At 51.6% G+C, this 25,829-nt stretch overlaps 11 protein-coding genes and 1 non-coding gene across 12 annotated transcripts; 6 read left to right on the top strand and 6 right to left on the bottom strand.

Moving 5' to 3' along the window:
- Positions 1–44: 44 nt before the first annotated feature.
- QC763_115550 (uncharacterized protein) lies at positions 45–2,093 on the bottom strand (the record flags this gene model as incomplete). The annotated part of the gene is made up of 2 exons (XM_062908133.1): positions 667–2,093; positions 45–613 (listed from the first exon to the last, which is right to left on the bottom strand). Exons 1-2 carry the CDS (start codon positions 1,424–1,426, stop codon positions 45–47), a joined length of 1,329 nt encoding a protein of 442 aa, XP_062771174.1. The 5' UTR covers positions 1,427–2,093.
- An 851-nt stretch (positions 2,094–2,944) lies between these two features.
- QC763_115545 (uncharacterized protein) lies at positions 2,945–3,634 on the top strand (the record flags this gene model as incomplete). The annotated part of the gene is made up of 3 exons (XM_062908132.1): positions 2,945–2,978; positions 3,173–3,330; positions 3,452–3,634. 3 exons carry the CDS (start codon positions 2,945–2,947, stop codon positions 3,632–3,634), a joined length of 375 nt encoding a protein of 124 aa, XP_062771173.1.
- A 351-nt stretch (positions 3,635–3,985) lies between these two features.
- QC763_115540 (uncharacterized protein) lies at positions 3,986–5,052 on the top strand (the record flags this gene model as incomplete). Its single annotated transcript, XM_062908131.1, has 2 exons — positions 3,986–4,312; positions 4,374–5,052. 2 exons carry the CDS (start codon positions 3,986–3,988, stop codon positions 4,869–4,871), a joined length of 825 nt encoding a protein of 274 aa, XP_062771172.1. The 3' UTR covers positions 4,872–5,052.
- Positions 5,053–5,384: 332 nt separating this feature from the next.
- On the bottom strand, positions 5,385–5,475 carry QC763_0018250. The gene has a single exon. It is a non-coding gene; the product is annotated as a tRNA-Pro (tRNA).
- A 465-nt stretch (positions 5,476–5,940) lies between these two features.
- QC763_115525 (uncharacterized protein) lies at positions 5,941–7,313 on the bottom strand (the record flags this gene model as incomplete). The annotated part of the gene is made up of 2 exons (XM_062908129.1): positions 5,941–6,899; positions 6,955–7,313. The coding sequence occupies 2 exons, from the start codon at positions 7,311–7,313 to the stop codon at positions 6,887–6,889; spliced, it is 372 nt and encodes a 123-aa protein (XP_062771170.1). The 3' UTR covers positions 5,941–6,886.
- QC763_115530 (uncharacterized protein) lies at positions 6,176–6,421 on the top strand (the record flags this gene model as incomplete). The annotated part of the gene is made up of 1 exon (XM_062908130.1): positions 6,176–6,421. The coding sequence occupies one exon, from the start codon at positions 6,176–6,178 to the stop codon at positions 6,419–6,421; it is 246 nt and encodes an 81-aa protein (XP_062771171.1).
- A 1,552-nt stretch (positions 7,314–8,865) lies between the features above and the next one.
- QC763_115520 (uncharacterized protein) lies at positions 8,866–9,192 on the top strand (the record flags this gene model as incomplete). The annotated part of the gene is made up of 1 exon (XM_062908128.1): positions 8,866–9,192. The coding sequence occupies one exon, from the start codon at positions 8,866–8,868 to the stop codon at positions 9,190–9,192; it is 327 nt and encodes a 108-aa protein (XP_062771169.1).
- A 176-nt stretch (positions 9,193–9,368) lies between these two features.
- QC763_115510 (uncharacterized protein) lies at positions 9,369–11,357 on the bottom strand (the record flags this gene model as incomplete). The annotated part of the gene is made up of 1 exon (XM_062908127.1): positions 9,369–11,357. One exon carries the CDS (start codon positions 11,355–11,357, stop codon positions 9,369–9,371), a length of 1,989 nt encoding a protein of 662 aa, XP_062771168.1.
- A 217-nt stretch (positions 11,358–11,574) lies between these two features.
- On the bottom strand, positions 11,575–12,383 carry QC763_115500 (uncharacterized protein). The gene is made up of 3 exons (XM_062908126.1): positions 12,143–12,383; positions 11,907–12,076; positions 11,575–11,848 (listed from the first exon to the last, which is right to left on the bottom strand). The coding sequence occupies exons 1-3, from the start codon at positions 12,335–12,337 to the stop codon at positions 11,737–11,739; spliced, it is 477 nt and encodes a 158-aa protein (XP_062771167.1). The 5' UTR covers positions 12,338–12,383; the 3' UTR covers positions 11,575–11,736.
- Positions 12,384–14,006: 1,623 nt separating this feature from the next.
- QC763_115495 (uncharacterized protein) lies at positions 14,007–14,693 on the top strand (the record flags this gene model as incomplete). Its single annotated transcript, XM_062908125.1, has 1 exon — positions 14,007–14,693. The coding sequence occupies one exon, from the start codon at positions 14,007–14,009 to the stop codon at positions 14,691–14,693; it is 687 nt and encodes a 228-aa protein (XP_062771166.1).
- A 4,330-nt stretch (positions 14,694–19,023) lies between these two features.
- Positions 19,024–21,401, bottom strand: QC763_115490 (uncharacterized protein; the record flags this gene model as incomplete). Its single annotated transcript, XM_062908124.1, has 2 exons — positions 19,024–20,229; positions 20,286–21,401. 2 exons carry the CDS (start codon positions 21,399–21,401, stop codon positions 19,024–19,026), a joined length of 2,322 nt encoding a protein of 773 aa, XP_062771165.1.
- A 620-nt stretch (positions 21,402–22,021) lies between these two features.
- MGR2 (subunit of TIM23 translocase complex) lies at positions 22,022–23,401 on the top strand (the record flags this gene model as incomplete). Its single annotated transcript, XM_062908123.1, has 5 exons — positions 22,022–22,824; positions 22,912–22,938; positions 23,011–23,040; positions 23,098–23,188; positions 23,251–23,401. Exons 1-5 carry the CDS (start codon positions 22,776–22,778, stop codon positions 23,399–23,401), a joined length of 348 nt encoding a protein of 115 aa, XP_062771164.1. The 5' UTR covers positions 22,022–22,775.
- Between the last annotated feature and the right edge of the window lie 2,428 nt (positions 23,402–25,829).

The raw sequence follows: 25,829 nt of genomic DNA, 5'->3' as shown, positions 1-25,829 counted from the left end.
GCCGGGCTACACTATCATACCTGCAGTACTCGAAGCCTTCACTTTTAACCGTACCACCTCACACTTGTGTTGGTTGTATCCGTAGTCATGGTCGTCCTTGCCTTGGCCGGAGGAGGGGGCTGCAGCTTGGGCACAGCCATCGTTCCGGGAATCGTAGACCCAACTTGTCGTCTCTCATTCTCGCGTCTTTCAGCTTCGGAATACATGGGACTAGGGGGGAACGCGGGGCCCTGAGACTGTCGGGGTGTCACGATACCGCCCAGCCAGGTCGACACGGGCTTCTTCGGGGTCCTTGGGGTGAGATGCCCAGCCAGGGCAACATAGGCCTTTTCGTCGATCATGTTGGGGTGGAGCTCCCTCTTGTCGGGTGGGTACCCTCCGTAATATTCCATGTCATTCCCGTTCTCGGCTTGATATGCCGCCTTCATGAGATCATCCATGATGGCCGTGTTGGTTTTCTCATTGATTTTAGGGGGTACTAGAGCAGCATCCGAGTCGTAGCCGTCTTTATCTTTCTTCCATGGCAGGACAATGACGGGCATGAAGGGTTGTCCGCGATCACGCCTCCATTTGCGCCAGAAGAAAGCCGCGCCGATCAAGCATCCAATGATGGCTGAGTGCTGAGGTTAGATGCTAGTTACCGAAGTGAAATGTCAGAGAACCTACCAAGCGTGCCAATAATGATGCCTGCTGCCGCACCTGCGTTCATCCTGCTTGGCGATGCCCCGAGCTGTTCCTGGTCAACTGTAGCACCGCCAGTTGTCCCGGGTGTTGGGGAGACTTCGGGTAGTGCCAAAGGTGGCAAAGAGGTTGGCTCCGCGGTTACCGATGTCAAAACGTCGTCAATGGTCGGTGTGCTGGATGCCGAAGCAGACTCGGTAACGGTGCTAGAAGACTGAGTACTCGTGCTGGAAGAGGTGATGGTCGCAGATGCCGTAAGCGAGCTGGATGAGCTGCTTCCGGTAGGAGCAGGACCATCAATGGAGGATGTCGATGTGGACGAAGAGCCGTCGACGGGAGATGGGGGGACAGCATTTTCCTCCTCTTCGTCCTCATCCGGCGAATCGTCGTCGCCAGAGTCGATGCCATCAGACTCTGAAGTCAGACCATCATCGACGCCGCCCTCATCGGCACCCAATGTCCCACCAGGGACGGGAGCGGGGGTACCGGGAACGGGCAGTAGACTAACCCCAGCGCCAGCCCCTACCGTGGGAACGGGAAGGAGAGGTCTTGGTGTGGGCACCGTCGGTACATCATCCTCGCCATCAGATGAATCGTCTCCAGAGTCGTCCCCAGAAGTTTCGCCATCCGAGTCCGAGGTGTCTTCCTCCTCCTCGATTTGTCGTCGAGTCCAACGCCTCTCGCGGCTCCTCATTTCCAGCCACGCATGGTTCCTCCTGCGATCACTTGGTCCTGTAACCCTCATCTTGCCGTTTGGTTGCTGTCGTTGTGAAATATACCAGCGCTGTCGTCTACGATCCAGCGTCGTCGGTTCCTGTCCGATGAGGAGGATCGTTGAAATATGAATACACTTAATGAAGGAAAGTCAAAAGAAGGAAATCTAAAGAGGGACAATCACCAGCTAGCCACAATTGCAGACCAGCTGCCCTTTCAAAAAGTGAGAAGAGGAAAGTGAAAGAGACGGAAAGGAAGCAAAAAAGGGAAATTCTCACGAAACGAGTGACGCCCAGCAAAGGTAATAAGGCATCCTCCATCACCTTGGAGAGCACTCAAAACACCAAACACTCACCCCTGGGCAGTCCACCCACCACTGATAATCGGGTATCTCGGCGCGGCTGATACAGTTCGAGTTCAAGGGGCCACGAAGAAGGAACCGAATCCGGAAGTTCTCAACGCACAGGCTCTCATGTTCACCAATCCTCTGCCTCAGCCAGAGACGCAAGTTGCAGCGATGACCCCTCTCGAAGGTGTATCAGACGGGGGTGCATGGTGAGACGGCAGCATTGTCAAGCCAGCCGCAGTTGTGAGAGAACTGGAGCGTCCTTGTGCGAGGTTGGCTGCCATTGCGTGCCAAAAGCAGCAGGTCGATCAGACAGTGATCGGCTTGTGCAGCTGGATGGAGGTGGAGAAAGGGGAAGAAGTCAAAACGTCGGCTTGTGGGACCCCTGTGAACAAGCCACCTCCGATTGGCCCAGCTCCAGCCCAGGGCCCTGCACTAGTGTGGCGTAACACTGCCAGATCCCAATCGGCAGGATGACAATGTTCGTTGATGAAGCACACGCGACCCATTGCCGTTCTTGCCGTTTCCCTCGTCGACGACTTCCTATCATTCCTGTCCTATTACGACGTCTACGACCACACAGACACCCGAACTTTCTGTCCCGTTTTATTTTCCATCGGCTGCGCCTTATCGGATGAAGCTATTCTCACTCTCCCAGAGCAGACACCTTACGCTAGGTACCTAGCTGTTTTGCAGCTTTGGCCCCGCGGTTTCCTATGAACACACGGAGACCAATACCCGTTTGATCTTGTTCGACTTGCTGTTTCTAAGAATCACAATCCGCAAAACATGTCCTTGGCTGGTCTCCAAGACTTCAACCAAAAGCCAAGTCGAGACAAGAAAACAACATCACCACTGGGCCAGCGCCTGTCGAGCCCAGACCGCTGGGGAAAGTCGAGCCGAGCCTTGGCAAAGCTTGCCTTATCTCCGACTCTTGGCCCTCAAAGCACAGGCCACATCGATATTCCCATGCTCCCTTGCGCCTCGAAGCCAGTTGGACTGGTTAATGACCCCGTACTATCCCCCAGTCCATAAATTATCATCTCATGGCGATAATATATGAGCCATCATTGGTAATGCCAATTCGCCCACTCTCGTCTCCCAAGATGCCCACATCAACCAGTGTGATCCCAAACCGATGGGGCTGTGTACTCGAAACATTATTGGCATTATTAGCTAATCTGGACAGTTATCAGGCCATGTATGGCGTTTCCGGGGGCATTGCCACTAATACAGGGTAGCTGCTTCATTCTGACCTCTTTTCCTTGAGCAACAGACGCCGATGGGTCCTTTCTTTGGCTTCGCGTTCCCGTACGTCGGGTGTGCAGCACGTTTAAAGGGAGACAGCGCTTATGCTGAATTTAACTCGGATGGATCAGATGACCACTGAAGCTCTCCCACCACCACTCTCACTTGACTGACCGCTCCCAGATAGGGATCTCTTCCGCACCAGAGTCTCAGAAAGCCAAGGAGTGCCCAGGAGCGCCAATGTAAAACGCCGAGGAAAGGTGTGGGTGGATCGCCCTTGGTATCAGATCTGTGGAGTTGACCCCAGCTCGACCCCTGGTCGGCAACATCATCCAAGGCAAGTCGAGCCTAAACATGCTGCCTGCAGGTCAGCTTTTGGCAGCACCAGCGAATTACACCGTGGCAGCCTCATCTCAAGACCTCTGTCATGTGGAGTGGTGACAAAGCTTATTCGTTTTCCAGTGCCTCCATGTTACGCCAAACGTCCATTGCTCATATAGAGCGAGTCTTGGCCCTTTTCCCAGCATGCATCTTTCCGCATTCGCGGGCCTCCGGGCAGTGCGGCCGCCCCTTTCTTCGGTTGAACTTGCACGACTGACCCCTCCAACCCAGTTGACAGCAGGCCAAACCATCACTCCTCAGTGAAGTCATCTGGTCAATCCCTTGGCGATGTTTCGATCAGCTTAGCTCTTAATGAGATTTTCCCGATAGGAACTTGTTCGGTCATGAGGGAGGATCAATATAAGTACGCCTGTATGGCCACCATGATACCGGGCTTTCATCTGGACATTCCTTTCATCATCAGCTTCACCAGCAGTTGTTCCATTCCCCAACCCGACCTTCTTTCTTCCCTCTTTTCCTCACAACTTCATTTCTTGGTTGGCTGGTCCATTCATTCATTAAAACTTACGAGCTTCGCAACTACGATCACATTCCTTGACGTCTTCTTTCTTTTCCATAAACAACAAGACAACACACACCCAACAAAGCCTCCAGATGAAGCTGTCCTACGCTCTCTTCTCCGCCATCCTGGCCCTCTCTGCCTCTGCCCTCCCGGCCCCTCACAACGGTGAAAACCACGGTGGTGTTTCCGCGGCTGACCGTCGTGGAAGAAATGCTTCCCGTGTCTCTTCCTCCGCCATCGTCTCTGCCACCGCCGCTCCAACAGCCACAGCTGTCCCTGCTACCCCACCTCCCACCGCCGGCGGTGGCGAAGGCGGTGAGGAAGGCGAAGAGAACGAGGTTGAGCAAGAGGCCCAGTTCGGCGAGGCGGTCGAACTAGGCGGTGGCAACATCAAAACCGATACTCTCTTCCCTGCTGGCGTAAGCATCCCCCTTCCCCCCGAATGACGACCCTAGCAGAACCAAAACTAACAACTCCCAGACCAACGGCGTCTTCGAGGTCGAATTCCAAAATCAAGAAGGCAGATCCATGATCGTAACCGAGAACAAGTCCCCTGCCGCGCCTCCCCCCGGCTTCAAGGCCCTCGAGCCAGTCTCGTACAAGGTCGCCATCGCTGGTGGCGGCACTGATGGGCTGACGCTGCAGAAGATTGATTACATTCTTACTGCTGACAACACGCTTGATATCAGCGCTGGTCAGATTGGTCGCTTCTGCCCCGAGGCCAATGGATTCGTCATTGGTGCTGGTGTCGGCGAATTGGAGTTTGAGCTCGAGGAGAATGAGCTTACTCTTACTGTTGATAGCTTGGTTGGCGAGTGGGGCATCTTTGTTCCTGATAACGCTGCTGCTGGCGGTGCTGGTGCAGGCGTTGGAGCTGAGGCTGGTGCTGGAACTGGAGCCGCCGGTGGCGCCTGCGGTGCCGGGACTACTTGCCGGGCTTTGCTTGACGCCCTTCAGCGTCTTAGTGGCCGTGCCTAAGGGGTTTTAAGGGTAGGTGGCTCTGTGGACTGCCAGTGTTCAAGAATTTGGGGAGGGAATGGGGAGGTTGATAGGAAGAAGCTTTTTGGTGAATTTCAATCGGTATGGGAGTTGGGGGTGAGGTTGCGAGTGGTAGTTTGGGTTTTGTGAATATTCCTCAATGGATACGACTTGGCTCATGACATTTCAACGTTCAATTTTGCTATGTGATAGTTGTCAATCTCTTGGTGCACCGTTGTAGAATGAAGGTGAACAGAGGCCTGACTTTTCGCGTTGTTATCTTGAACCATCTTGACTTACTTCTCGGGGAACCACCGTTGCATTGACATGCTAGGTACATTTTCTTCAAATGTCAGAATTTCATCAAACGATACTATTATCTTCATCATGCTTCCTCCTTATCCCTCAAAGTACTCCCCTAACACGGCATTCCAATAGATGGTTACACAGGTTGCAAATTCTTTCTAGCGACATAAGACGAATTTCTGGAGATCAGCGTTATCGAATTAGAAAGGGCCGCTGGTCTAGTGGTATGATTCTCGCTTAGGGTACACCCTAAAGCATTGCTTGCGAGAGGTCCCGGGTTCAATCCCCGGGTGGCCCCAATTCACCTTCACTTTTGCATATTTTTTATTCTGTGTAGTAGACTGTCTACTACAGCCGTGTTTTTGCCATTGTTCATGTCAAACCATTTCTGTTACCTGCTGCCATCCCACACTCAATGGGTCAGGTGGACTGAAGCCTCATGACATGCCGAACGGTGACACCGAGAAACAGGCAGTGGCGAATCGAGTCACCTCTACCCCTAACCCCGAATTGCTTGGCCCGGACCCTGAAAGTGCCTTCCTTGGAGCAGCATGACGTCATAAACGTGGCAGGTGCTCGCCTTTGTCACACCACACCGGGAGCAACCACACAGACACAACTCGGCTCTTTTGGGCAGAGTGGCAGGCGCACACACCGAGCGGGCGCACAAAAAAGGAAGGATTTTTCTGGTCTTTCTGGTTCTATATTTATCAGCCGTCACCTGTTTATTCAGACCTCCTTTTGACCATCTTTCCTCGACAACACCACGCTTTCACAGCAACACCTACACGATCTCACACAGACTATTTACATACCTCGGTGGACTGGAAGAAAACATCGTCATCGTTCTACCTGCGACTTCCTCGAATATCATCCTTTCCCCAACAGCCCAGCGAGCCCCAAACCCGCCTACCTTACTGGGGCCACCACCATAGCAACCCCTATCTCAACAAAGAACCCCCTCCCTCCCTCTTTCCGCGGGATCGAAACAGAACAAAATGGGCAAATCCTACGACTCCAAGACCAAGGTGGCGGGTCAAAAGCCGCAGAACTGGGATGACGAGATCACACACAAGTACTGCGGCGCGGTGGACGTCGGGCGGACGGGCAAGTCGAACAAGGCGCAGCGGTGCCAGCAGTGCATGATCATCAAGGCCAGCATGGCCAAGGAGGAGAGCAGGGAGACGGCCTCGAGGAGGAATGAGAAGATGGGGTGGCAGGCGGGGAGTTTGGATTGGCAGTGATGTCTTTTTAATTTTTCTGACTGTGGTAGATTCGATTGGGGGCCAGTGGCATACAGCGGAGGATATTGATGGGTGGATAGAGCGAGATACCCTTTTTTTTTGACAAGTCTTTAACGGGATGGTTGACGCTTGCTTTTTCTTTTGGGAGTTATTGGCGTTGGGGAAGGTGATGTTTTTTTCCATGGTTACATCGTTGGTGAAGGGCACTGGGTTATACACATGGACAAAGAGGGGGAGGTTATGGTCATTGATAGACAACAGGCATCAAATGGAATAGAAGCGCTTGCCTTTTCTTTTGGTGATTTTGATGGTCGACAGGATTGTAAATGCATTGTTTTTTAACGTGCTTGGAACAAATACCAGCGGCAAGCACAGAATCTACTCTCTGTTCAGGCTCATATGCGTTTATATAAAACCCATAACAGTAAGCACAGTCCTCCTCTTTTTTATGTTCTACATTTACTCTTACAGCCAAGTCCTAAATTCCTGTCAGCATGCCCCATTCCATCATCACCGAGAGCAAAAAAACTCACCACTCAAGATCAACCTGCCCGGGCGGGCTCCCGTCTGTCAGCGCGTCCCACGCGGCATGGCTAAAGTCGACGTGGCCGGCGTCGCAGCTGGCGCAGGTGTCCTGGACGGTGACGGTGATGGTGTTACCCTCGCCGCCGACGTGGTGACGCGACCCCTTGTTGGTGACCTGGATCTGGCGGCCGCACTCGGAGGCCTGGTACCGGTGGTGCATCCAGTCGTTTCCGAGGGCGACGACGAAGGCGGAGTCGTCGTGGGAGGTGCCGCAGGAGCCGACGCGGCCGTCTTGGGTGTAGACTGTGCCGATTCCGGAGTGGAGGGTTTGATGTGGGGAGCTGGGGGAGACAATTATGTCAAACATGGATGGGGAGGGGGGGGTGGCGGGAACACGGGGGAACCCACTGGATTGCTAGATTAGCGAGGGAGTAATCCTCCCAGGTGGGATCGTCGTCGTCATCGTCGTCACTTTCCCAGTCGCTTTCGTCGTTCTCGTCCCATTCACACCCCTCGTCGTAGTCGGGGTATTCTTCGCAGTCGTGGTCTTCAACATCATACTCGCAGCTGTAATCGTAGCTGTCGTCGTCGTCATCCTCCTCCTCATCCTCCTCCCAACTGTTTACTTCCCACCACTCGTCCCCTTCATCATCGTCATCGTCTTCGTCTTCGTTGTAGGAGAACCAACCTGCGTGGAGTTCCCAGCTGTCGGTGTCGTCCCAGGTGCTGTCTAGGGAGGAGCGATGGAGGGCTACGTCTCGTTGGGCAATGGGGGCTGGGAGGGTGAGGGTGGGAAGGGCGACGGTGGAGAGAGTGAGCAGAGCTGCTCGAAGGGCAAATGATAGGGGGGCCATTTTGGGGACGACCGGATTGAATGAGTGAGAGGTAATTAGTCGAATGAAGCAAATTAAAAACAAGGGATTTTAATGGTGGTCATCGGGGTCGAGACGGGTGGTAAAGAGAGTGACCTGAATCGGTGATGTTTTGTAAAGAGTGTGTAGGCTGACAAGCTAGGCAGCGACAGGAGGGCCCCAAGACGAGAGAGCCCAAGGGGGGGTTTGGAAGGGAGACGGGATCGGAGTGGGAAGCGGTCTGGGGGACCGACAGGAGAAGGGAGGTCTGTTTTAGTATCATTGTTGTCGAGTCTGGAGATGTAATTGAAGAAACATCTCTGGGGAATTGGGTTGGGAGAGACAGGGGTTGGCTTTGGTGTTGAGATGGAGGATTCTAAACATCGAAAAGCTAAGCTGGGCTGGTATTCATCAACCACTTCTGCTTGGTCTAAAGCATGATATTTTAGTGAAGATAAAAGCCTATTTACATCTTATATAAGTGAGGCTATCTGGTTGCGGACCTTGGTAGTGAGATCTCGGATGACTGGTACATGGCTTGCAGCGATGCAAGACTGGGCTCGCTTTGATATCCGGAACTGTGGTCACGGTGGGGAGTACCAAAGGGTCTTTGTACTCTAGAGTGAACTGTAAAGAAGTGCGACGGGGACCCTCGAGATCTGGTCCTCACCCCCTGTGCTGATCTCACCTTGGTCTGAATAGGTACTACTCGAGGAAGCTGGTGGTGAATCTCACCCTGGTATATGCAAATACACCGGCTATCAAGAGGCTCGCTCGAGGGTCAACCGCGTTCAACCCTTTTGCGTTCATCACTTCTGCTCATATTGACACCCCAATGGCCCAACAATGAAGTCACACCCCATCCTTGGTGGGATGAACACAAAATGACGTGAATGACCTCAGTCTAACGTCGCTCGTGGCAAGCTTACCCTCAACCGCATCAAACACCCACAAACATCTCGCAACAATCACAATTCACTCAAACCAGGCAAGAACATCACAGCCAGTTTAAGAAACCCCAAAACCCAAAGTTTAACCAAAGTCCCACCACAAAAAAAAAACGCCACCATGTCCAACCTCCTCAACACCGACCAGACCCAAAAGACCGCCGACCACACCGCCGGCGGTATCACAGGTGGCATCTCCGGCGCCGGTAAGACAGTCACTTCTACGCTTGGCAATACCCTCGGCGGAATCGCCAACACAGCAGGTGGCGTCGTCGGCTCGGCAGGTCGCGGATTAGGCGACACTGTCAACTCTGTCACAGGAGAGACTGGCCGGCCCATTGGCGATGGGCTCAAGAACATCACGGGCGGTATTGAGAAGGGCGTGCAGGATGTTTCACAGGGTGTGAAGGATACGGGGGAGTGGAAGACGTCTGAGGGATCTTCGTAAGGGTTTGTCTGTAATAAAGGTCATGAGCCTGTGAACTCCTCGCTTCTATCGCCAACAATAAAGCAATGCTCTTCAACTTTGTATGCTCTCTCTTGTCCAAATGTGTGTCTCGAAACTGTAAGTATCCAAAAAATGAAAGCGAAAACGCCGTGGATGCTCCATCACATGCCAAAATATCACCACCCAAACTTCTCCACTGCTATCCGGACATTCTTCCCTTGTCTGACAGCCCCGGCCGCAACGTTTCTCACAACTCTGTTCAAGCCATCGGGACCAGACACGAGCACGCTCGAATCGCCTTCAGCCTCCTGGATCCATTGACCCACAATCCCATGCACTTCCGGTCTGCCTGCGTCCATGGTTGGGGGAGGCACGACCAAATCCAAACCCAGCGCGACGAGGTCGTCGAGCTGCTCCTTCGGAATCCATTTCTGGTGCCAGTGCGAGTGCGTAACCCAAAGCATATGGACTTTTCTCCCTCTTGCCTTCTTCTGTTTACTCGAGGGCGGCACTTGCTTATCTTCATCTTCCTCGGAGTCTGTCTGAGATGCTGCTTCGTGAAGGAGCGCCCACACAAGCGGGAACGTCACTGCGATCCCGCTACCTCCTGCCACCAGTATCACATGGTTGGACGCTCTCAACATACTCAACACATGCGGCGAGCCGTAGGGCCCATCCAGCTGGACCTCTACCCTTTTGTGCGTCTTGGCGTGCTCGAGCAACTGCCTCGTGAACCCGCCGGGAAAGTTCCCGAACTGGGCTCTGATCAAGAGACTGAACCAGGCATGTCTCCCCCCTTCTTCTCGTTCCACTCCCTTGCCAGGCGCAGCTGAGGCGATTGTGAAAGGATGCGCCTGCAACGCATGACTCCGACCCAAAGCTGGCACCGTCAAGAAGACATGATCCGTCGGCTCCCAACCTGCCAAAACACCATTTGCCCCAGGGTGAACATCCCAATCACCTGACACCAAGTATGTCTCCCCATCTAGCACCGTCAGATCCATTTCCATGGCGACCCGCTTGATGCTCATCCTCCACACAAGCCTATCGAGGAGGAAAATAGCCAAAGCGATGATTACGTAGGGTCGACTGGTGTAAAAGTGTCCCCAGAGAAACCCGAGTGCTGCGACCTGGAGAATGACATGGGAAGCGAGGAAGAGCTCATACCATCTCTGTCTGAAGCTTCCCAAGCTGGTGAAGAATAACAGTTCGTAGCTGACAAAAGTGCCGATGCCGAACAAGATGAGCGGGTGGGTAAAGTACGCCTTTGGTGACTGCGAGGCCAGAAGCCAGTCTTCCGCGATAACGAACTGGTATAGAAGCATGCTGATGAAGTGGACAACGGCAACGAAGCACATCCATTCTCCCACTCTGCGGTGGAAGATGTTGAGAGCTTCATAGCTGTAGCCTGTCAACCGACGTAAAGGTTGGTTCTTGGCTGACAGGAGATAGAGTAAGGGGAGGTTGACGATGAAGAGGAAGCCAGCTTTGTCGGCGAAAATGAAGAAGAAGGACCATTTCATCGGGAGGCGGTAGAACTGAATGAAGATGTTAAGGGCAAGCCAGGAGAGAATGAAGAGGGTGGTGCCGATGGAAGGGAGGACACGGTTGATGATGGGAATTGGTGGGGGTTGGTAGAGAAGCCATGATCTGAGTCTGTTGGTGACACGGTTGGGTTGGAAGTGCTTTGCTGGCTGTGAACTGGCTAATAGGGGAAGGCGTTCGAGGTCAACGTCTACTTCGTCTTCGGGGCTTTTAATGTGGGTTGTCTGAGGAAAAATGGTGGTCGAGGATGATGACGAAGGCGTGGAAGTCCCTGATCCATCAATCTGGCTGTTTTCGGTTGCTGTTCTTCCTGATGAAACTTGCTGAATAGCCGTCCATTTTTGCTTGTCTCGCTTCTGCTCCCGCCAGTGCAACACTGCAAGCACCGCGATTATACAAACAATAAAGACATTATAACTCGCAGCTACCGCTCTCCCTTCATAGATGGCGATGATAAGCTGTCGAATGTACTCTAGTTGCTCTGGTGTCAGGCCTGCCAAAGGGTCACCGGTGCCCGTTCCTTCATCGAGGGCGTCTAGCGCGTCCTGGCAATCGATGGCGCGGATGAAACCGGGCAACAACCGCTGCGCTGGGAGTGCGCAGAGCTGTGCGCGGCTCATCGTTCCCTTCAACAGGAGGGGAGAGATGGATCGATGATAAGAATAAGGATCCGGATGTAGTGGAACGGTAATAATGAATGATGGTTGATGAGCGAAATGAGGGGTGTTGCCAGCTCGCTCAACAATGATCTTATCAGATGATCAGATAAAACTCGAGCGCCGAGGGTGCGGAGAGAAAATGATGACTGAGCGACAGGGGTCTGTGTCTTGGCAGGCTTGGGTGGGAAAGGTGTCTTGGATCTTTCATGATGCACAGCACACAATTTGAACTACGTATTTGCTTTGATATTGACTTTGGTGGGAACCAGTAGAAACGAACGAAGTCCTCACCAGCAACCAGCAAAGCATCTACCTACTGCCCACAAACAGTTCCTACAACCTACACAGCAACATAAATGGCTCTGCAGTCGTATCCCTGACCATCCCTGTAAAACACACCCTGGTTATCCTTGCGGATGGTGAAAGGGCGCGGGCGTCCATTGTTCCCACTCCTAGAAACAAGGGATTAGTAACTGTTTGGCAGTCTTTTCTGGGAAAGAAACTACGTACCCAACCACGGCAAAGTAGGGGAACTCCTGGGCGTTGGCCACAATATTCCAGGTGAAAGTGACGCCGGTCGGGAACCTGCAAGAGCCAGTGGAAGTCTCCCACTTGGTGGGGCCATAGCAGAGGTTGTTGTTGGAGGGGATGCGGCCACAGTTGGAGATATCGGGGCAATACTGGGTAAAGGGCTTGGTCAGCTTTTCTGTGATGCCGCAATTGTTCAGGGGCGGGAGTAGACTCACAACAACAGGGTGGTATGTATTCGGGTTGGAGGGAGGGCCGCAGTTCAAAAGGTAGACTCCCTCTGCAGCCTGGCGCTTGTCCACCTCGGAAGCATTGGCGGCCGGGATCTCAACATCAAAAGATGGGACCGGCACAGGGTTCGCCAGGGCAGAGCCCAGGAGCGTGGCGAGAGTGATGAGGGAGAGAGCAACCATTTTGATGGGGGGTGCTGTTATGGAGGGAGAAATGGATAAAATGTTTGGCGTCGAGATGCGGATGATGCTTCTAATTTTCCCGACATGCTGACCAGAGGCAGGTACTTATAGATATCGAAGACTTCGACGGCGACCATCTCGATACCCACAGCAGATGATGCTACCAAGGGTTGAATACCTTAGCCTCGAGTGGAGTATCAGTCTTGGAGGTCTTGAAATGTTACAACCAAATCTTACTTCACTTACTTCACCGCAGTTGTGTAGTGGAGTTTCAGTCCTGGAGTATTACTCAACATTCCTCGTCAGCTTACAGAGACATCCACCCACAAGAATCACCCTCCTTGTTGAACAAACGAGGCCACCAGAACAGTTTCGACTTTGGTTCTCGCTCTCTCTTAATGAACGAGCATTCCTATAATGTATCGGATGGAAAGCCAGGAGTCTTTATTGAATTGAACGCGTCTTCTGTATCCACCGTGCCCCGATTGCTCCTATAATGGTAGAGCAATGATTGGTTCTCGTTTCTCTACACAGCACTCATACCAGGGCCTCATCTTCACTATCCCCTTATTGAACGGCCAAGAGCGGGCCCCATTTTGATCAGGACTATCCACCCCCTGTGCTCAGTAAGGACCTGCGTGATGAGGCTCAATAGACCACTGTTATAGCCGGCTTACTACCCTGACTAATATGCACGTCGGTTAAGTAAGCACGATGGAAAGCGTTTGATGTGTGTTGCCTGTTTGGCTTGGCTTAGTTAAACATGCCCGTGTATGATTTGGGGTGGTTTGCCCGGTGCCGGGACCATTGGGCAGCAGTCATCACTTGTATTTTAACCGACATTGGCCCAGCTTCCTCACCGGTTTCCTCGTTTCTGGTTCATTGTTTACTGTGACTTCGTCTATCAGTATCATTATGATATGAATCTGAAAGATTGCAGCGTTTATCCAGCCCGGTGGTACTTGAAGATTCAGGGGTTCAGGGGCTATGTCAAGACATCATTCCCTTCGTGGAGGAAAGAATAGCTAGCTATACGCACCAGAAACCTAGTGTATATATTACTTAATGAAACCCCAACTGGTCTCCTACCGCTCGTTATACCGTTGACCGCAATTTTAGTTGATTCTTACACACTCGAAATCCATCATAAGACGGTTGCATCGACTCAAGGTGGCATCAAGACAGGATATATCTTTTAGACATTGGCTATCTGATTTCCAAAAGCAAATTCCCATATCTAAAACATGATGCTAGTTTGAAAGCTGGGTTTCAATTCTTGAGTGCACACGATGAGTTGCACCTAGGCAAGGGGACCCAGCAAGTGAGTGTTAAGATTGGAGTGATGAATTCTAACTTTCGGAAACAATGCATGGTTTGAAAAAAGAGTTGATATCCAGGACGCTTACATGACAGCTGCTTCAGTGACAACAACATTGTCGGTTCTTTGTTCATTGTTCGCAGAAGAACAGCTCCTGAGCGCACAGAACAACACCAATGTTCAGATATCAACACTCATTTTGTAACGCAACTCCCATCCCCAATGGAGGTTTTAAGCAGAGCAAACTGACTACATCTTCGAGTTCCGCCTCGACCCAGTACCTCAAACTCTTTTCTGCACTCTTCGACCACTACTAACAACTCGCCCTTCCGCCATCTTGCAGACTTAAACATGGCTTCCAACAACTCTTTGTGGCTGTCTGACGAGGAGTCAGACCCCTCCCACGGGGGCTCTTGCTCTACCGTCATTCACCACGGCCTCCCAGCGTCCAACGCCGACAAGTCTCCCTCCTCCGAGTCCACCATTACCCCTGACTCCCATCAGGGCGGCAGCCTCCTTGCTCTTAGCTTTCCCAAACGGACAGTTTTGGCAGCAGGTAATGAGCGAATCTTTCCACCACGCCAACAAAACCTTCCGAGTACTAACTCAACACAGTCGTGGGACACCACGGCCGACACCCCCACGTCCCCCCGCAAAACCACCATAAAAATCATTGGGCCTTCGCTCGCTGAGCTCCACGCCCGCCGCGACTGGTACAATTCTCGTTTCGAACAAGCCAGAATCGACCACGAAACCTCTCATGCCCGCGCTTGCGCCGAGCAGGAAAAGGAGTGGCTCGACGGCGAGATTCGACTCGAGAACTTTGTCACCGACCAGGCCTGGCTGGACAACTTCGGCGAGAGGCACACGAAAAACAAAGGTGCGGCGCAGGACAAACGGGTGTGGACGTGCTGCGGTTGCGAGTGCTACAACTCCGGACACGAGCACAAGCGCTCCCATTGCCGCGTGCATGTGAAGTGCGGGGAGTGCAAGAGGCGGTACGAGCAACAGGGTAGGTTCAAGATCAATCTTGACTGAGTCGGAAACAGGAACTTTGGTGTAGAACAACATACAGTGCCTGTTTGTTTGAAGGGGTGATATCTGTCGGATTGTGTGTGTCAACTGGTGTTTTGTAGAGAAAAAGCGAAAATCACAAAAAAAGCTCGTAAAATCACAAAAATACCAAAAAAAAAAAAACCAAAACCCTTCAAAGTGCGTTTCAAAAGTGTTTATGTTCGAACACCATTTTTTTTTGGGAATAAACAATTTTGTTGATCTAGTACAATGCCCATTCTCAGATTGGTTGTGAAACAATGTGTGTGTAAGTTGCGAGTCTTGCGAGTGAGTGAAGATTGAGGAAATATGAGCTTGAGAAGTAAGTGTCTTGCGTAGGAGTGAGGGCTGAGAGGTGAGATATGATGAGTTGAGTGGTCAGAGAGAGGTAAGAGTGAAGGTCAAAGTGAGAAATACATTCTGAGTGAGAATTGAAGAAGGTGGGTGACATGGTGGGCAACAGTTTGCTGAGCCGTACCTTCTGAGAGTGATAGATATGGATGCCTGACCCCGGTCTGAAAGAGGAAGGCACGATGGGAAGAAGAACGATCCAATTTACCTATCATTAACAATTTGACACTACAGGTACTTAGGCTCGGATGTCAACAATGAATATTACAACTTCAGCTTCTCCCACCACACCCCATACTAAACTCTGTCCAGCACTTTCGCACCATAAACCGTCCGCCCTTCTCTGAACCTGGCCACCAATCACCCCAGAGTCCCAAGGCGGTCCTTTTTTTTTTTTTTGTTTTTTTTTTTTTTTTTTTGTTACGCCATCCACGAGCTTGCTTTCCAAGGCGGATTCGGTACCAAACCATCCCTCATCCCCAGCAGATTTTCAGCTTTGTGATAAGTACCAAAAAGCTAACCTACCCGGGTACTACTCATCACACCAGCTGGGCCTTGAGCCAAGATCAGCAGCCATTCAACATCCTCAAGCCACACGATATCACGTCCATTCTATGTTTGAACAACAACGACTGATTGTTTTGAGCGTTGCACCAGATGGATGGTCGAAAAGTCATGATTGTAATTTTTCGATTGAAGGCTTTCCGATCGTTGACTTCCAACACGGAGCACATGCTCCGACTTTTGACGTTATCCATCCTCTGCACTCTGCAGGTACCAGAAAAAACATGTGTGATACAGCAATCATTGGAGATAGAAACAATGGTATGGATTTTCTAGGGCAGAGCTACCGTGCGCTCTGCTGCTTCACCCATGATCTCAACACCAAGGTTTTCTGTTTTGGCAGGAGGTTCGAGTATTACGCATCGATCGCGTCACTCCTTCAACATCATTTTACCAAGTCCATAGCCGAGAAAAGATCGCATTTTACATTCACTTGCCAATTCTACACGACGCAATACGATTGTATTCAGTCTTCAAAAATATGGCCTAAACCAACTCGCACTTATCACATTCTGTGGCCTCCAAGAATGGCAGGTTATCAGTCCAAATCTGGCCGAGTACTCCACCAACAAATAAGGCCTCATGGTCCAGCGGTCTACTCAGACAATCTCAAAGTCTTGCACAACCAGCATGTGAACTAACATGGCTTCCTATCTAGGTTTCGGCCACTCAGCAGTCACGCTCCGCTTGGCTTCGGAGGACCTTTCCGCCCGAAGACAAGACACTTACCGGTTTCAGTACTCGGCGTTTCAGGTGTTTGGGAGTTACAGAAATTTAGGAGCCACAGCCGCCTAGGCGTTTAGGAGTTCGGTACTGGTGTTTAGGAGTTACAGGCGTTTGGAATTCGACCAACTCGACGCGGTACGACGACACTCCTTGTGTTCCACGTTAACTGGCCAACCGGCCACACTACGGCCCAACTACTATCTACCTATACGTCGAGAGTTAGTAGTTAGAAGTAAAGTAGGTAATTAAGTACCTCGTGGTTATTAAAGGTTTCAATAATCGTTAAAGTTATAGAGTACGGATTATATAGTAATAAATATCTATATATCCGTCGGACCTATTTATATTCCTAGATCTTCTTTTTTGTTTTTTACTAAGGACTCTGAGGCTATTAAAGATTATTAGCTGAATTGAACTATTATTCCAAATCTTAATACCCAGCCCTTGTCACACCTTGTATATATTACGATTCACGATACTGCCACACCACACCCCAACGGCACCAAATTAGCTTTCTTCAAGTACATATATTATTACAGTACCGAAATGACCTCTACAGACGACACTATGCTCTGGTAGCAAAGAAAAGTTTCTCCTCCTCGGCAGGGTAGGCAATACGCTAAGTTAAGTCAAGCTTAGGGTCTGACTTGGCTTGCATGTCAAGTAAGTAATTACTTGGCTTATTGCCCACCCTGTTCCTCAGCCGGGGCCAGAGCGTGACGACAACACGTAGATGAGATCGGTGACGGGGATATGTAAGTACCATCTCGTCTGAGCAGACCGCGAGATCACACATGCCTTCTTTTTTTTCCCCAGCCGTTTCTTTTTGGGTTGTGAATGGGCACAAGCATATTTACAAGCCACCATATCAGAGTCACCAAACCTGAACCCCATCATCAACTCTAAAGGGCAGCCGTCCCCCACATATGCCGCAAAACCAGTTTCCTTGGCCTTGATATTTCTCAGATACTGCGATGATTTGCCGCTCATCTTCAACAAGCTGTGTACAATATATTAAGAGAGAAAAAAAGCACAACGGATATGTTGTGAGACTATTACGCGGTTGATATACCACAATGAATATCTGACGAAACCATTCGCCAATCTACTGACTTCAGAATGAATGTCTTTGAAAGAGCTACTACACAAGTTGGCATCTTGCGATATGCACCAAGATTATGCGCGTAAACTCGTGTGTCTGCGGCCAAGATACGTAGGTTGGTAGCCTTTCCCAAAAAACAACCCAACATACCTATAAACTCAGCCTCATGGTTAATGAAGTCTAAAGCTAAATACAACGGCCATATCTAACCCAAAACAAAAAACTTATTTACCAGCGCGCCAAGTCCCCCACGTTTCTCATGGTCAGTCAAGTGGTCCGAGCCTTTGCCGAAACTCTCAAACTGCACAGCAACCTTGACCGCCACGCCACACACACACACCCCAAGATTAGCCAGTTGGGGGTTCCAAGTAAGCTCAGCTTGCAACAGGATTTGTTGGATCATTGCCACAGCGTGCTATGGCTAATCTCGTTTGCTTAAAAATTCCGACACCCCGTTTGAGGGGGTTTGATGGCTGTTGTTTCAATTTGCACAATAACAAAGATGTTTTCCCGCCGCCTTAGAAAAGTTTGCAGTTTATAGCGATTCGCCTGCGGATGGATAGTTACGAGTGATTGCAGATATGGTGAGTTGCCCCCGTCCCATTCCCTCAGAGGCAAGGCTACTTGACATGGTCACTTATCACCAAAACATCAAGACAGATAGACACAACCTTTCAAAGATGATTCACCGCTCCCATTCCCCTTATCCTACTGCCCCCTCAGCCAAGCGCCAGCAGCAAGGTAGGTAAGTTACACATACTCATAATCACATACCATACGCAAACCGTACGTTTACACGCATCACACACAGCTTCCAGAGAATAACACCATCCATTCCAGTCCTTTCTTGTTAAAGACCCCTACCCAACCCAAACCAATCATCATGTCCTAGTATAACCCGCATTATCCCTTTCCCCCGCTACACATCCAAATACAAACCACACAAGCTCAACAAGTAAAAAGTTCCAAATTTCAAGTGCTCAACAAGCAACCAATTCCCTCATACATCCCTCCGTACAATCCCAACCCATCCCCAAAATTCAACAACACCCCAAGAGAAGCACCGAACATAGATTTGCAACAAGCCGAGAAAATCGAGACGCCTAGAATTCAAAGGTTGTTACATGTACAGAATAAAAATGATTTTCATTGGAGAACATGAAAAAAGCAGTTATAACAGAGAGAAAAAAGAGAAGTTGATTGGCTGCGAACCCGCTGTTGAGAGTGCGTGTTTGTGTCGGTGTAAACGCTACGTTAAAAAAAAACCATAAAAAAGGCGAAGAGTACCAGTTTATACGTTCCAAAAAAATGTTGTTGTGTGACAAAGGAAAACCCAAGGTTCAAGAAGTCCAGTTCCGTTCCGTCGTCATCTTCCCCCAAAAAAACTCAGAAAATAGGTACGTAGGGCGTGGTGGGCGAGAGGCGATTAAAAGTTGTTCTTGTGGTTGTAAATTTGTCTTTTCTTACTCATAATCATCATGTCTTTTTTGGTTGTCCTTGGGTGGTGGTCGTCAAGTTGGTTTGTAAACTGTTTGTCGTGACTCAGCGCCGCCGCCATCTCCCAAACCTGATCTACCGGTTTGGGTGCGGCTGCAGCTGCCAATCGTTGATGTACCCCATAAGCCCCATGCCAAAGAGCACAACCCCAAACGCGGTCGCGTACGGTAGTATTTGTATTATCGCCAGAGGACGCTGCCCATCACCCTGCACCGCCAACGCGCCCACCGAGTTGGGCTTCACTGTGACTGATCTCGATACAGGCGAGATATCCTCAGCGTCGTCCGCTTCGGATGCCGCACCGTCGATCTGCGCGTGGGGTTTGGTCGCGCTACCGTTGGTAGTGTGCTCCAGCTTTTCCTCGGCCCTTAGGCTTTGGCTCCGGCCACGTCGTCTAGCCTCCCTAGACCGTGACCGTGACTGCTTCTCCGCTGCCCGCTTCTTATCCTCCTCGTCGCGTTGGCGAATCTGGAGGACCAGTTCTGCCAATGTTTTGCTGCCAGCGTCTCTATCAGCCTCGGCCTTCTCAGCCCGAGCGCGGTAGCTCTCCATGTGCTCCTTCATTTTGGCCATTTCCTGGGCCATCGTATCGATTTGAGCCTGATATGCTGCTACCATAGCCGCAGTCTTATCGACCACCGGCGAGTGACTTCCTGGTTCAGGGGTGATGGTCACCGGGTCAACTTCGGCTGGTGTTTGGGTTTCCGTGGGGGGGTTGAAGGCCTTGTCGAGTTCAGAATGACCATTGACAAGAGGAATGCCCGCAGAGCCATTGACCTTCACATGCGTACTCTCCTCGTTCATCTTCTGCATCTGACCCTCGACCAGTAACCGTGCCTCGCGCTCCCTGTTCAACTCTTCTTCCAAATTCCGTGCTTTTTGGCTGGTTTCGTCAAGAGCCTTCTGGGCGTTATTGAGCTGTTCTGTGAGTTGCGAAATGCGGAGGCTGTTGGTGTTATCAGGAAGAATGGGCGAGATGTTTGCGAGTTTGGGCTTCTCTGTTGGGCCTCGCTTCAGCGACGCAACATCGGAAGATCCAGGGCGAGCGGCATCTGGTTTCTCTGGAAGTGGTTGTGACGGGGGGGGCGCTGGCGGGTCGGAAAACCTTGTTTTCCCGCCATCGGATCGGAAAGAGACATTTCCGTTGACAAAACTCTTGGGGGCTTCTGGCGCTTCAGGTTTGTCCAAGTTCTTGACATCGTCCTTGGAAAGTAGAGCGTTGAGAAATTGGCCTGTTCTAGCAATATCAGCTTGTTGCTGTCTCGCATTCCGAATCTCGGTCTGCAAGTAAAAGTTAGCGATGATTAGCTTTCCCTCAAACTCGGGAACAAACATGCCTGGAGCCTCTTGATTATATGTTCTGTGGTGATACTCTGCCAATGGTATGGACGCTGTTGAGCTAGGTTTCCTGCAACTCCAGCGTTACTCGGAGATACGCGACTCCCTGCCATTGCTGACTGATTTGTTGGTCGGCCTCGGAATGGAACACCACTGAGCTGCATCATTGGATTGTTGGAAGGGTCCAGGTCTCCAAAGCTCATTTCCATCACATTATTGGCCGGCGATATGAATCCGGCATGCTCGACCTTGGCGGCGACTTTATGATGAACGACGGTCTTTTGATCCTCGCTAACAATGTCAATACCAAGTTCAAGGTGGTCAGCTGTTTGCAGTTCGTGCGGCTCGGATTCTCTATTTTCAGGCGACAGCCGGCTCCCGTTGACAAATGTACCGTTGGAGGACTTGACATCCCGAATAAAAATCTTGCCGCTGGGGTCGGCCCAAATCTCGGCATGTTGTCGGGATAGCACTTTGCTGTCAAAGAATCCGTTGACAGGTGTTGGGACCGTCTTGTTATTTGTTTGCCGTCCAATACGCAGGGTGTCGGGGTAATAGGGAACCGAGATGGTCTTGCGTTCGAAGCTGCCGTTGAGAGAAAGCAAGTAAAGGACAGGTTGCCGGCCTGAAGCGGCACCATCAGGGCCTCGTGGGAGTCCATTGGGAGCCATCAGTTGATTCTGTGGTGTTGCTAGTATCGATTGTGGTGGCTGTAGTGATGATGCACCGTTGACCCCGTTCGCCATGGGTGGTCGAACCGATGATGTTCTGGCAAATTCGTTTGTTCCTTCGGTTTTGGGATTTGGCCATGGGCCCTTTTGCTGGGGCCTCTTGCGTGGTGCACCGTTTGGCCACGCACCCGTGTCGCCGGCGGAAGACACAGAACCGCCGTTCATTTGAGAACTGGCATTGGAAGTCACGGTGGATGTCGACCCGTTGGAAGACGTCGACGAGACCGACGACGACGAGTTTGATCGCGGCAGAGTTTTGCGAGACATGGGCATGTTCACTCCTCTGGCATCTTCCGAATTGATCGTGTTAAGAAGCTGGCCTCCATTCATCCATCCCGGTCGGTTGAGGTTTGGAAAGCTAGGGGGACTCGCAACAGCCGTCATGAGGACGGCGTGGGCGATGGTCGGGGCGGTTGGCGGGTAACGACGAGGGGGGGGGGAGGGGAGGACAGCGAGCTGTCGCGGGCGAGCTCCCCGGCGAGTTGGAATGAGAAGCCCCTTTCGGCCTTCAGCAGAGTTGACGACAAGAAGGAGCGATTGATCTCTGGCAGCGGACCCACTCTAAAGGGTGCGAGGTGTCGTCGCAACCGCCCTTGTTGTGTGGAGTTGTCGAGATTAGCACTGACGTCGAAGCGCAAGTGCTGGCCCGGTCGGGGGTCTGGGGACGGGAGATGGGATCGCGCCGAGAGCCGACGCGCACACCCGGTAAGTCGATGGAAAAGCGTATTCAAAAGACGGGCAGCGAGACGGGAAACGAGGCTGGCAGTGATGCCGGTTTTCGCGGTGGGTTCGGGGTGGCAAGCACAATTTCGGAATGCGACTGCGCCAGGAGGTGAGGTTGACAACCTTGAGAATTTGAGGCAAGGTCTCTCCTGGCCTGGGCGTTGGCCCTCGAGAGGCGCTTAGCGAGCAGAATGCGGGCCGCAGGGTGGTCTGCGCGCACGCGTCCCCTGTTTTTCAAGCCACCTTTGGCTTTTCTGTCTGGAGTCGTCTTTGACTGCTTTGATGGGCATTTGCTCAGCACCGTCCGTCTTAATTTATTAGTACCTATACACGCTTCAGCTGACAGCTTATTGGATTCCCTCTCCAGACCCTCAGTCATCCCAACTGACTTGACTTGAGCTAATAGCAGTTTGGACTTGTGACCATGACTGCCCCTCATGAACGAACTACTATGTCACGTGAGAACTGGTTTGGAAGGGGGGCACCTCAAGCCACTGTCTGCCACAACAGAAGAGTTGAAACTGGTCCGAGCGTCTGATGCCGTTTCCCCCCGCCTCAAGCCGCCTCGAAGTTTGAGAGAGAACATAAAGACTGCTCCTCGTTTGCTTTGTGCCCATCACGTTATTTGCGTTCTCTACCCTTCTGAACAATACCCTGATGAAGAAACATCTGTAGATATCATCATCAAGCTATTCGATGTGTTCAATGACATAACATGGCAGGGAGCATCTAGCGTCACTGCTACCCCCAGATTAATCAATATTTATCCACGTTAGCTATCAGCGGGGAAATCCGTCATAATTGTAACTTTGCAACTTGCCTAGAACTGACCGCTTTCCATCGGCAAGGCTTAAGTAGCATCAATCCCCGTCCGTGCACCCACATTTTGCCCACGGCAACTTCCAACTGTCGATATCGCATCTGACCACCAGTGCTTGCGCTGCATCTTGACCGTTTTCTGTCTCGACTTTTAGCACAGCAGCAGCTCGTTTGAAACCACCAGTTGACTCGGATTAAACACCCCAGTAACACAAAATGCCCCCTCCTCCTCAGCATGGCGTTGGACAGTCAAACGTCGACAAGTGTATGCCAACAACCCCGCGGGACCCCTCACGGAGATGGGCAGCGACAAGGACATGGGATTGGGCTATAGGCTAACTTGATGGAATAGTCAAGATGGGAATGTTGATGGGCGGCAGTAAGTTCCCGCCTTGGGCGAGTAGTTGTTTTTAATAGCACTCTTCAGAACGCTAATCATCGCATTGCACAGCGGTCGGCTGCATCATCGGCTTCATCTTTGGTATGCGCTGCCGCTTCGACCACTGAGCATTTTGAGATGATGTCTAATTCAGTCTAGGAACCGTCAACATCTTCAGATATGGCGCAGGGCCAAACGGCATCATGCGAACACTCGGCCAGTACATGCTGGGTTCCGGCGCGACATTCGGGTAGGCTGCGGTCTTGCTGCTGTCTGGAGAATTATCGTGGTTAACACATCTTTGCCTCCCAGATTCTTCATGTCGATCGGCAGTGTTATTCGGTCGGATTCGTCGCCCATCATTCAGGAGGCCTACCTCCGCGCGCAAAGACGCCCAATCATCATGACCTCTGGCGCATTCCGTCCTTATCAGCAACCCGTTCGCCGCAGCAACGACAACTAAAGAAACAAGAAACAACGAAACAAAACACCAAGTCCGTGTCATTGACACATTGTATATATGGATCGCTCGGTGGGGCGAGATGGGAAGGCGTTTGGAGAGGGTGGACACCCCCGGGCTATTGTGCTATACATCACCATGTCTGTGCAGCTGGGAAGCACTCTGATATTGAGAATATTACCAAGCTTAGCCAGGATCAAAGCAAAATCTCTGGAGCCACAAGACTTTGCGGATTATCACTGGCCAAATTAATTCTTTGCACTCGACCAACGATTCGGCCAACTCCTCGTCAGGGGCGCTGGCAGGTGAGGAGATGGTGACGGCATTGACTGACCCGAGGATGCAGAATTACACACACTTGACTTTCTTCGACTGTTCAGGAATGCTGCCAGAGAACCTGTCCCTTCGCACTTTACACTTGACCGCACTTTTGTGGTGTTACCATCGAGGTGCTGTTCTTTTTCTACGCGTGGTCTTTTGTTCTCTTCTCGGAAATACGAAGTGTGTGAAACAGCGATTTGGAGTGTTGGGCGGGCAAAGTCCAGAAACTCGAAATCGTCCCGGAACGGAGGAGACCTGTTGTGTTGCACCGCCGTATCTTGGTCTGTCGGACAATTTTAACCTGCATCCCTGGACTGCTAATTACCGAGGGAAGCATAGGCTAGCTGCTGCAGGGAAGATCTCCAAAATCGATAGGCTCGTCTCCCCCAGACAGTCAACTGCCGTCCGTCGTCTCTTCACGTCGAAGCAGGCCGCCGCCTGCAGACGCAACTGACACCTGTAGACACTAAGGCAGCTCGATGGTTGACAGCAGCTGAACGCACCCCCTTTTTGAGAATCGCTTGGTTCCTGTCATGGTCGTCGTCAACGCCTTGCGTGGAGTCTCTATCGATCTGTCCATCTTTCCACGCCAGCCTGAATAACCTACTCGCACAGCAAGGCAAGCAACTGCCCGTGTTGCATGGAAAACGAACCATTCATCTATGGACGCATAGACGAATATCTGGCTGCACGATGGAGATGAGGGTATCCTGGTGGCCGTGGGACGTCGCGACTGAGACACCACAAGCGGTCTTCAGTCCGTGTCCGACCTCCCCCCCAAGTCCGAGCCCTAGTTTTTGAGCAGCCACAGCTCGGCCGAAGCTTTCACAAGGACTAATGGAATGAGATATGCAACCACCATCACGAAGTGTCCTCTTCAGCTAGTGGTTCCAACGACATGGCGACGTCAAGACGACCTGAAAGCCACCCAGGAAGCCACCGGATGTTTACCATGTTCTCTAGGAGTTCCTGAAACACTTATCATGCCGAAGATATACTTGGTTCTGCGGCAGTGGTGCTTCCAAGGCCTTGGTGTATTGATTTCGTTCTTGGTATGTACGCCTTCCGCTTTAAGGACGCTGCACTGCAGCGTCCCGTCCAGCGGGAACTCTGCCCGCACGAGGCAATCATTGCAACACTCAGTGCCCTTTGGTTCGCCGCTACATGATCTCGAAGTTGCTTGTTCCTCACTATTTCAGCCATCCATGCCGTCATCCCAGCGCCCTACTATACACCAGTGCCGAACCCTCGGGTAATTCTTCCAAACCCTGAACTTGGCACGGACTTGCAAAGAAAACCAGCTCGGAAAGTTTTGAAGCCAAGGTCTCGTCCAGAAGTTAATTCTACGCGACGGTGGTTGTTGTAATCATGGAAGCATTCGAACCCTGGAGATTGGGGAGTGTGTAACTCGCCGAGCGAGCGACCTCGAAAGGTGGACGACTGTGGACCAAAACGGATACGAATGATGCTGCTGACTTCCTTTTCAGCATCGAATCTGTTCACATCTATCGTGTCCACCAAGACACAGCAGCTCTGTCACAAACATTCTGAGGTTGTCAATGATGATCGCCCTGGCGGTCGGACCTGCTCAAAGCCCTTGCAGAGGCGAGCGGCTCTGCGATAGGCCTCTTGGCACTCAGCTCATGGGCTCTTCCCGCGCCACCAAAGGGATCACCGGCCCCCCCGTTGCAGCATGCGGGTGATCGGACGGTGCGATCAGCCCAGCGGGGCGGAGACCCCCGTTTTCTCAACTCTCCCTCATTGCTCTCAAACCCCCTAGCCCCTTATGGCTTGGCATCATCCCTACATCGCCGAAGCACTCCTCCCCGATCACAGCATGCGACCACCGGCTGGGCGGTAACCCTCACCCGAAGGGATATCAATACTGAGTTCAGGTCCATTGTCTTGGTTGCCCTCTTTCAGGTCCGTTGTCCAACCCACCTCGTCGACGGTTCAGCGACGCCCGTCAGAGCAGGGATTGGGGCTCGGGAGAGCAGGGCAGCCACCAGAAGGGCAACACCGGAGTTGATCGGGGTTGGCAATGACTGTGCTATTCTTCTGCCGTGTGAACTTCACGACATGTGGCCGCGCAGGGGGAGACGCCATTGGC

The sequence above is a fragment of the Podospora pseudopauciseta genome, chromosome 1 (assembly GCF_035222475.1).
Source record: "Podospora pseudopauciseta strain CBS 411.78 chromosome 1, whole genome shotgun sequence".
Lineage (NCBI taxonomy): Eukaryota > Fungi > Ascomycota > Sordariomycetes > Sordariales > Podosporaceae > Podospora > Podospora pseudopauciseta.
This window is presented reverse-complemented; position numbering and strand designations above follow the sequence as displayed.

Excerpts from the sequence above, each read along its gene's own strand:
- QC763_115500 (XM_062908126.1), bottom strand. The coding sequence starts at position 12,337 with ATGGTTGCTCTCTCCCTCATCACTCTCGCCACGCTCCTGGGCTCTGCC. Across the intron at positions 12,077-12,142 it reads ATACATACCACCCTGTTGTT|TATTGCCCCGATATCTCCAA; the intron begins GTGAGTCTACTC and ends CCCTTTACCCAG. Across the intron at positions 11,849-11,906 it reads CCCTACTTTGCCGTGGTTGG|GAGTGGGAACAATGGACGCC; the intron begins GTACGTAGTTTC and ends CCTTGTTTCTAG.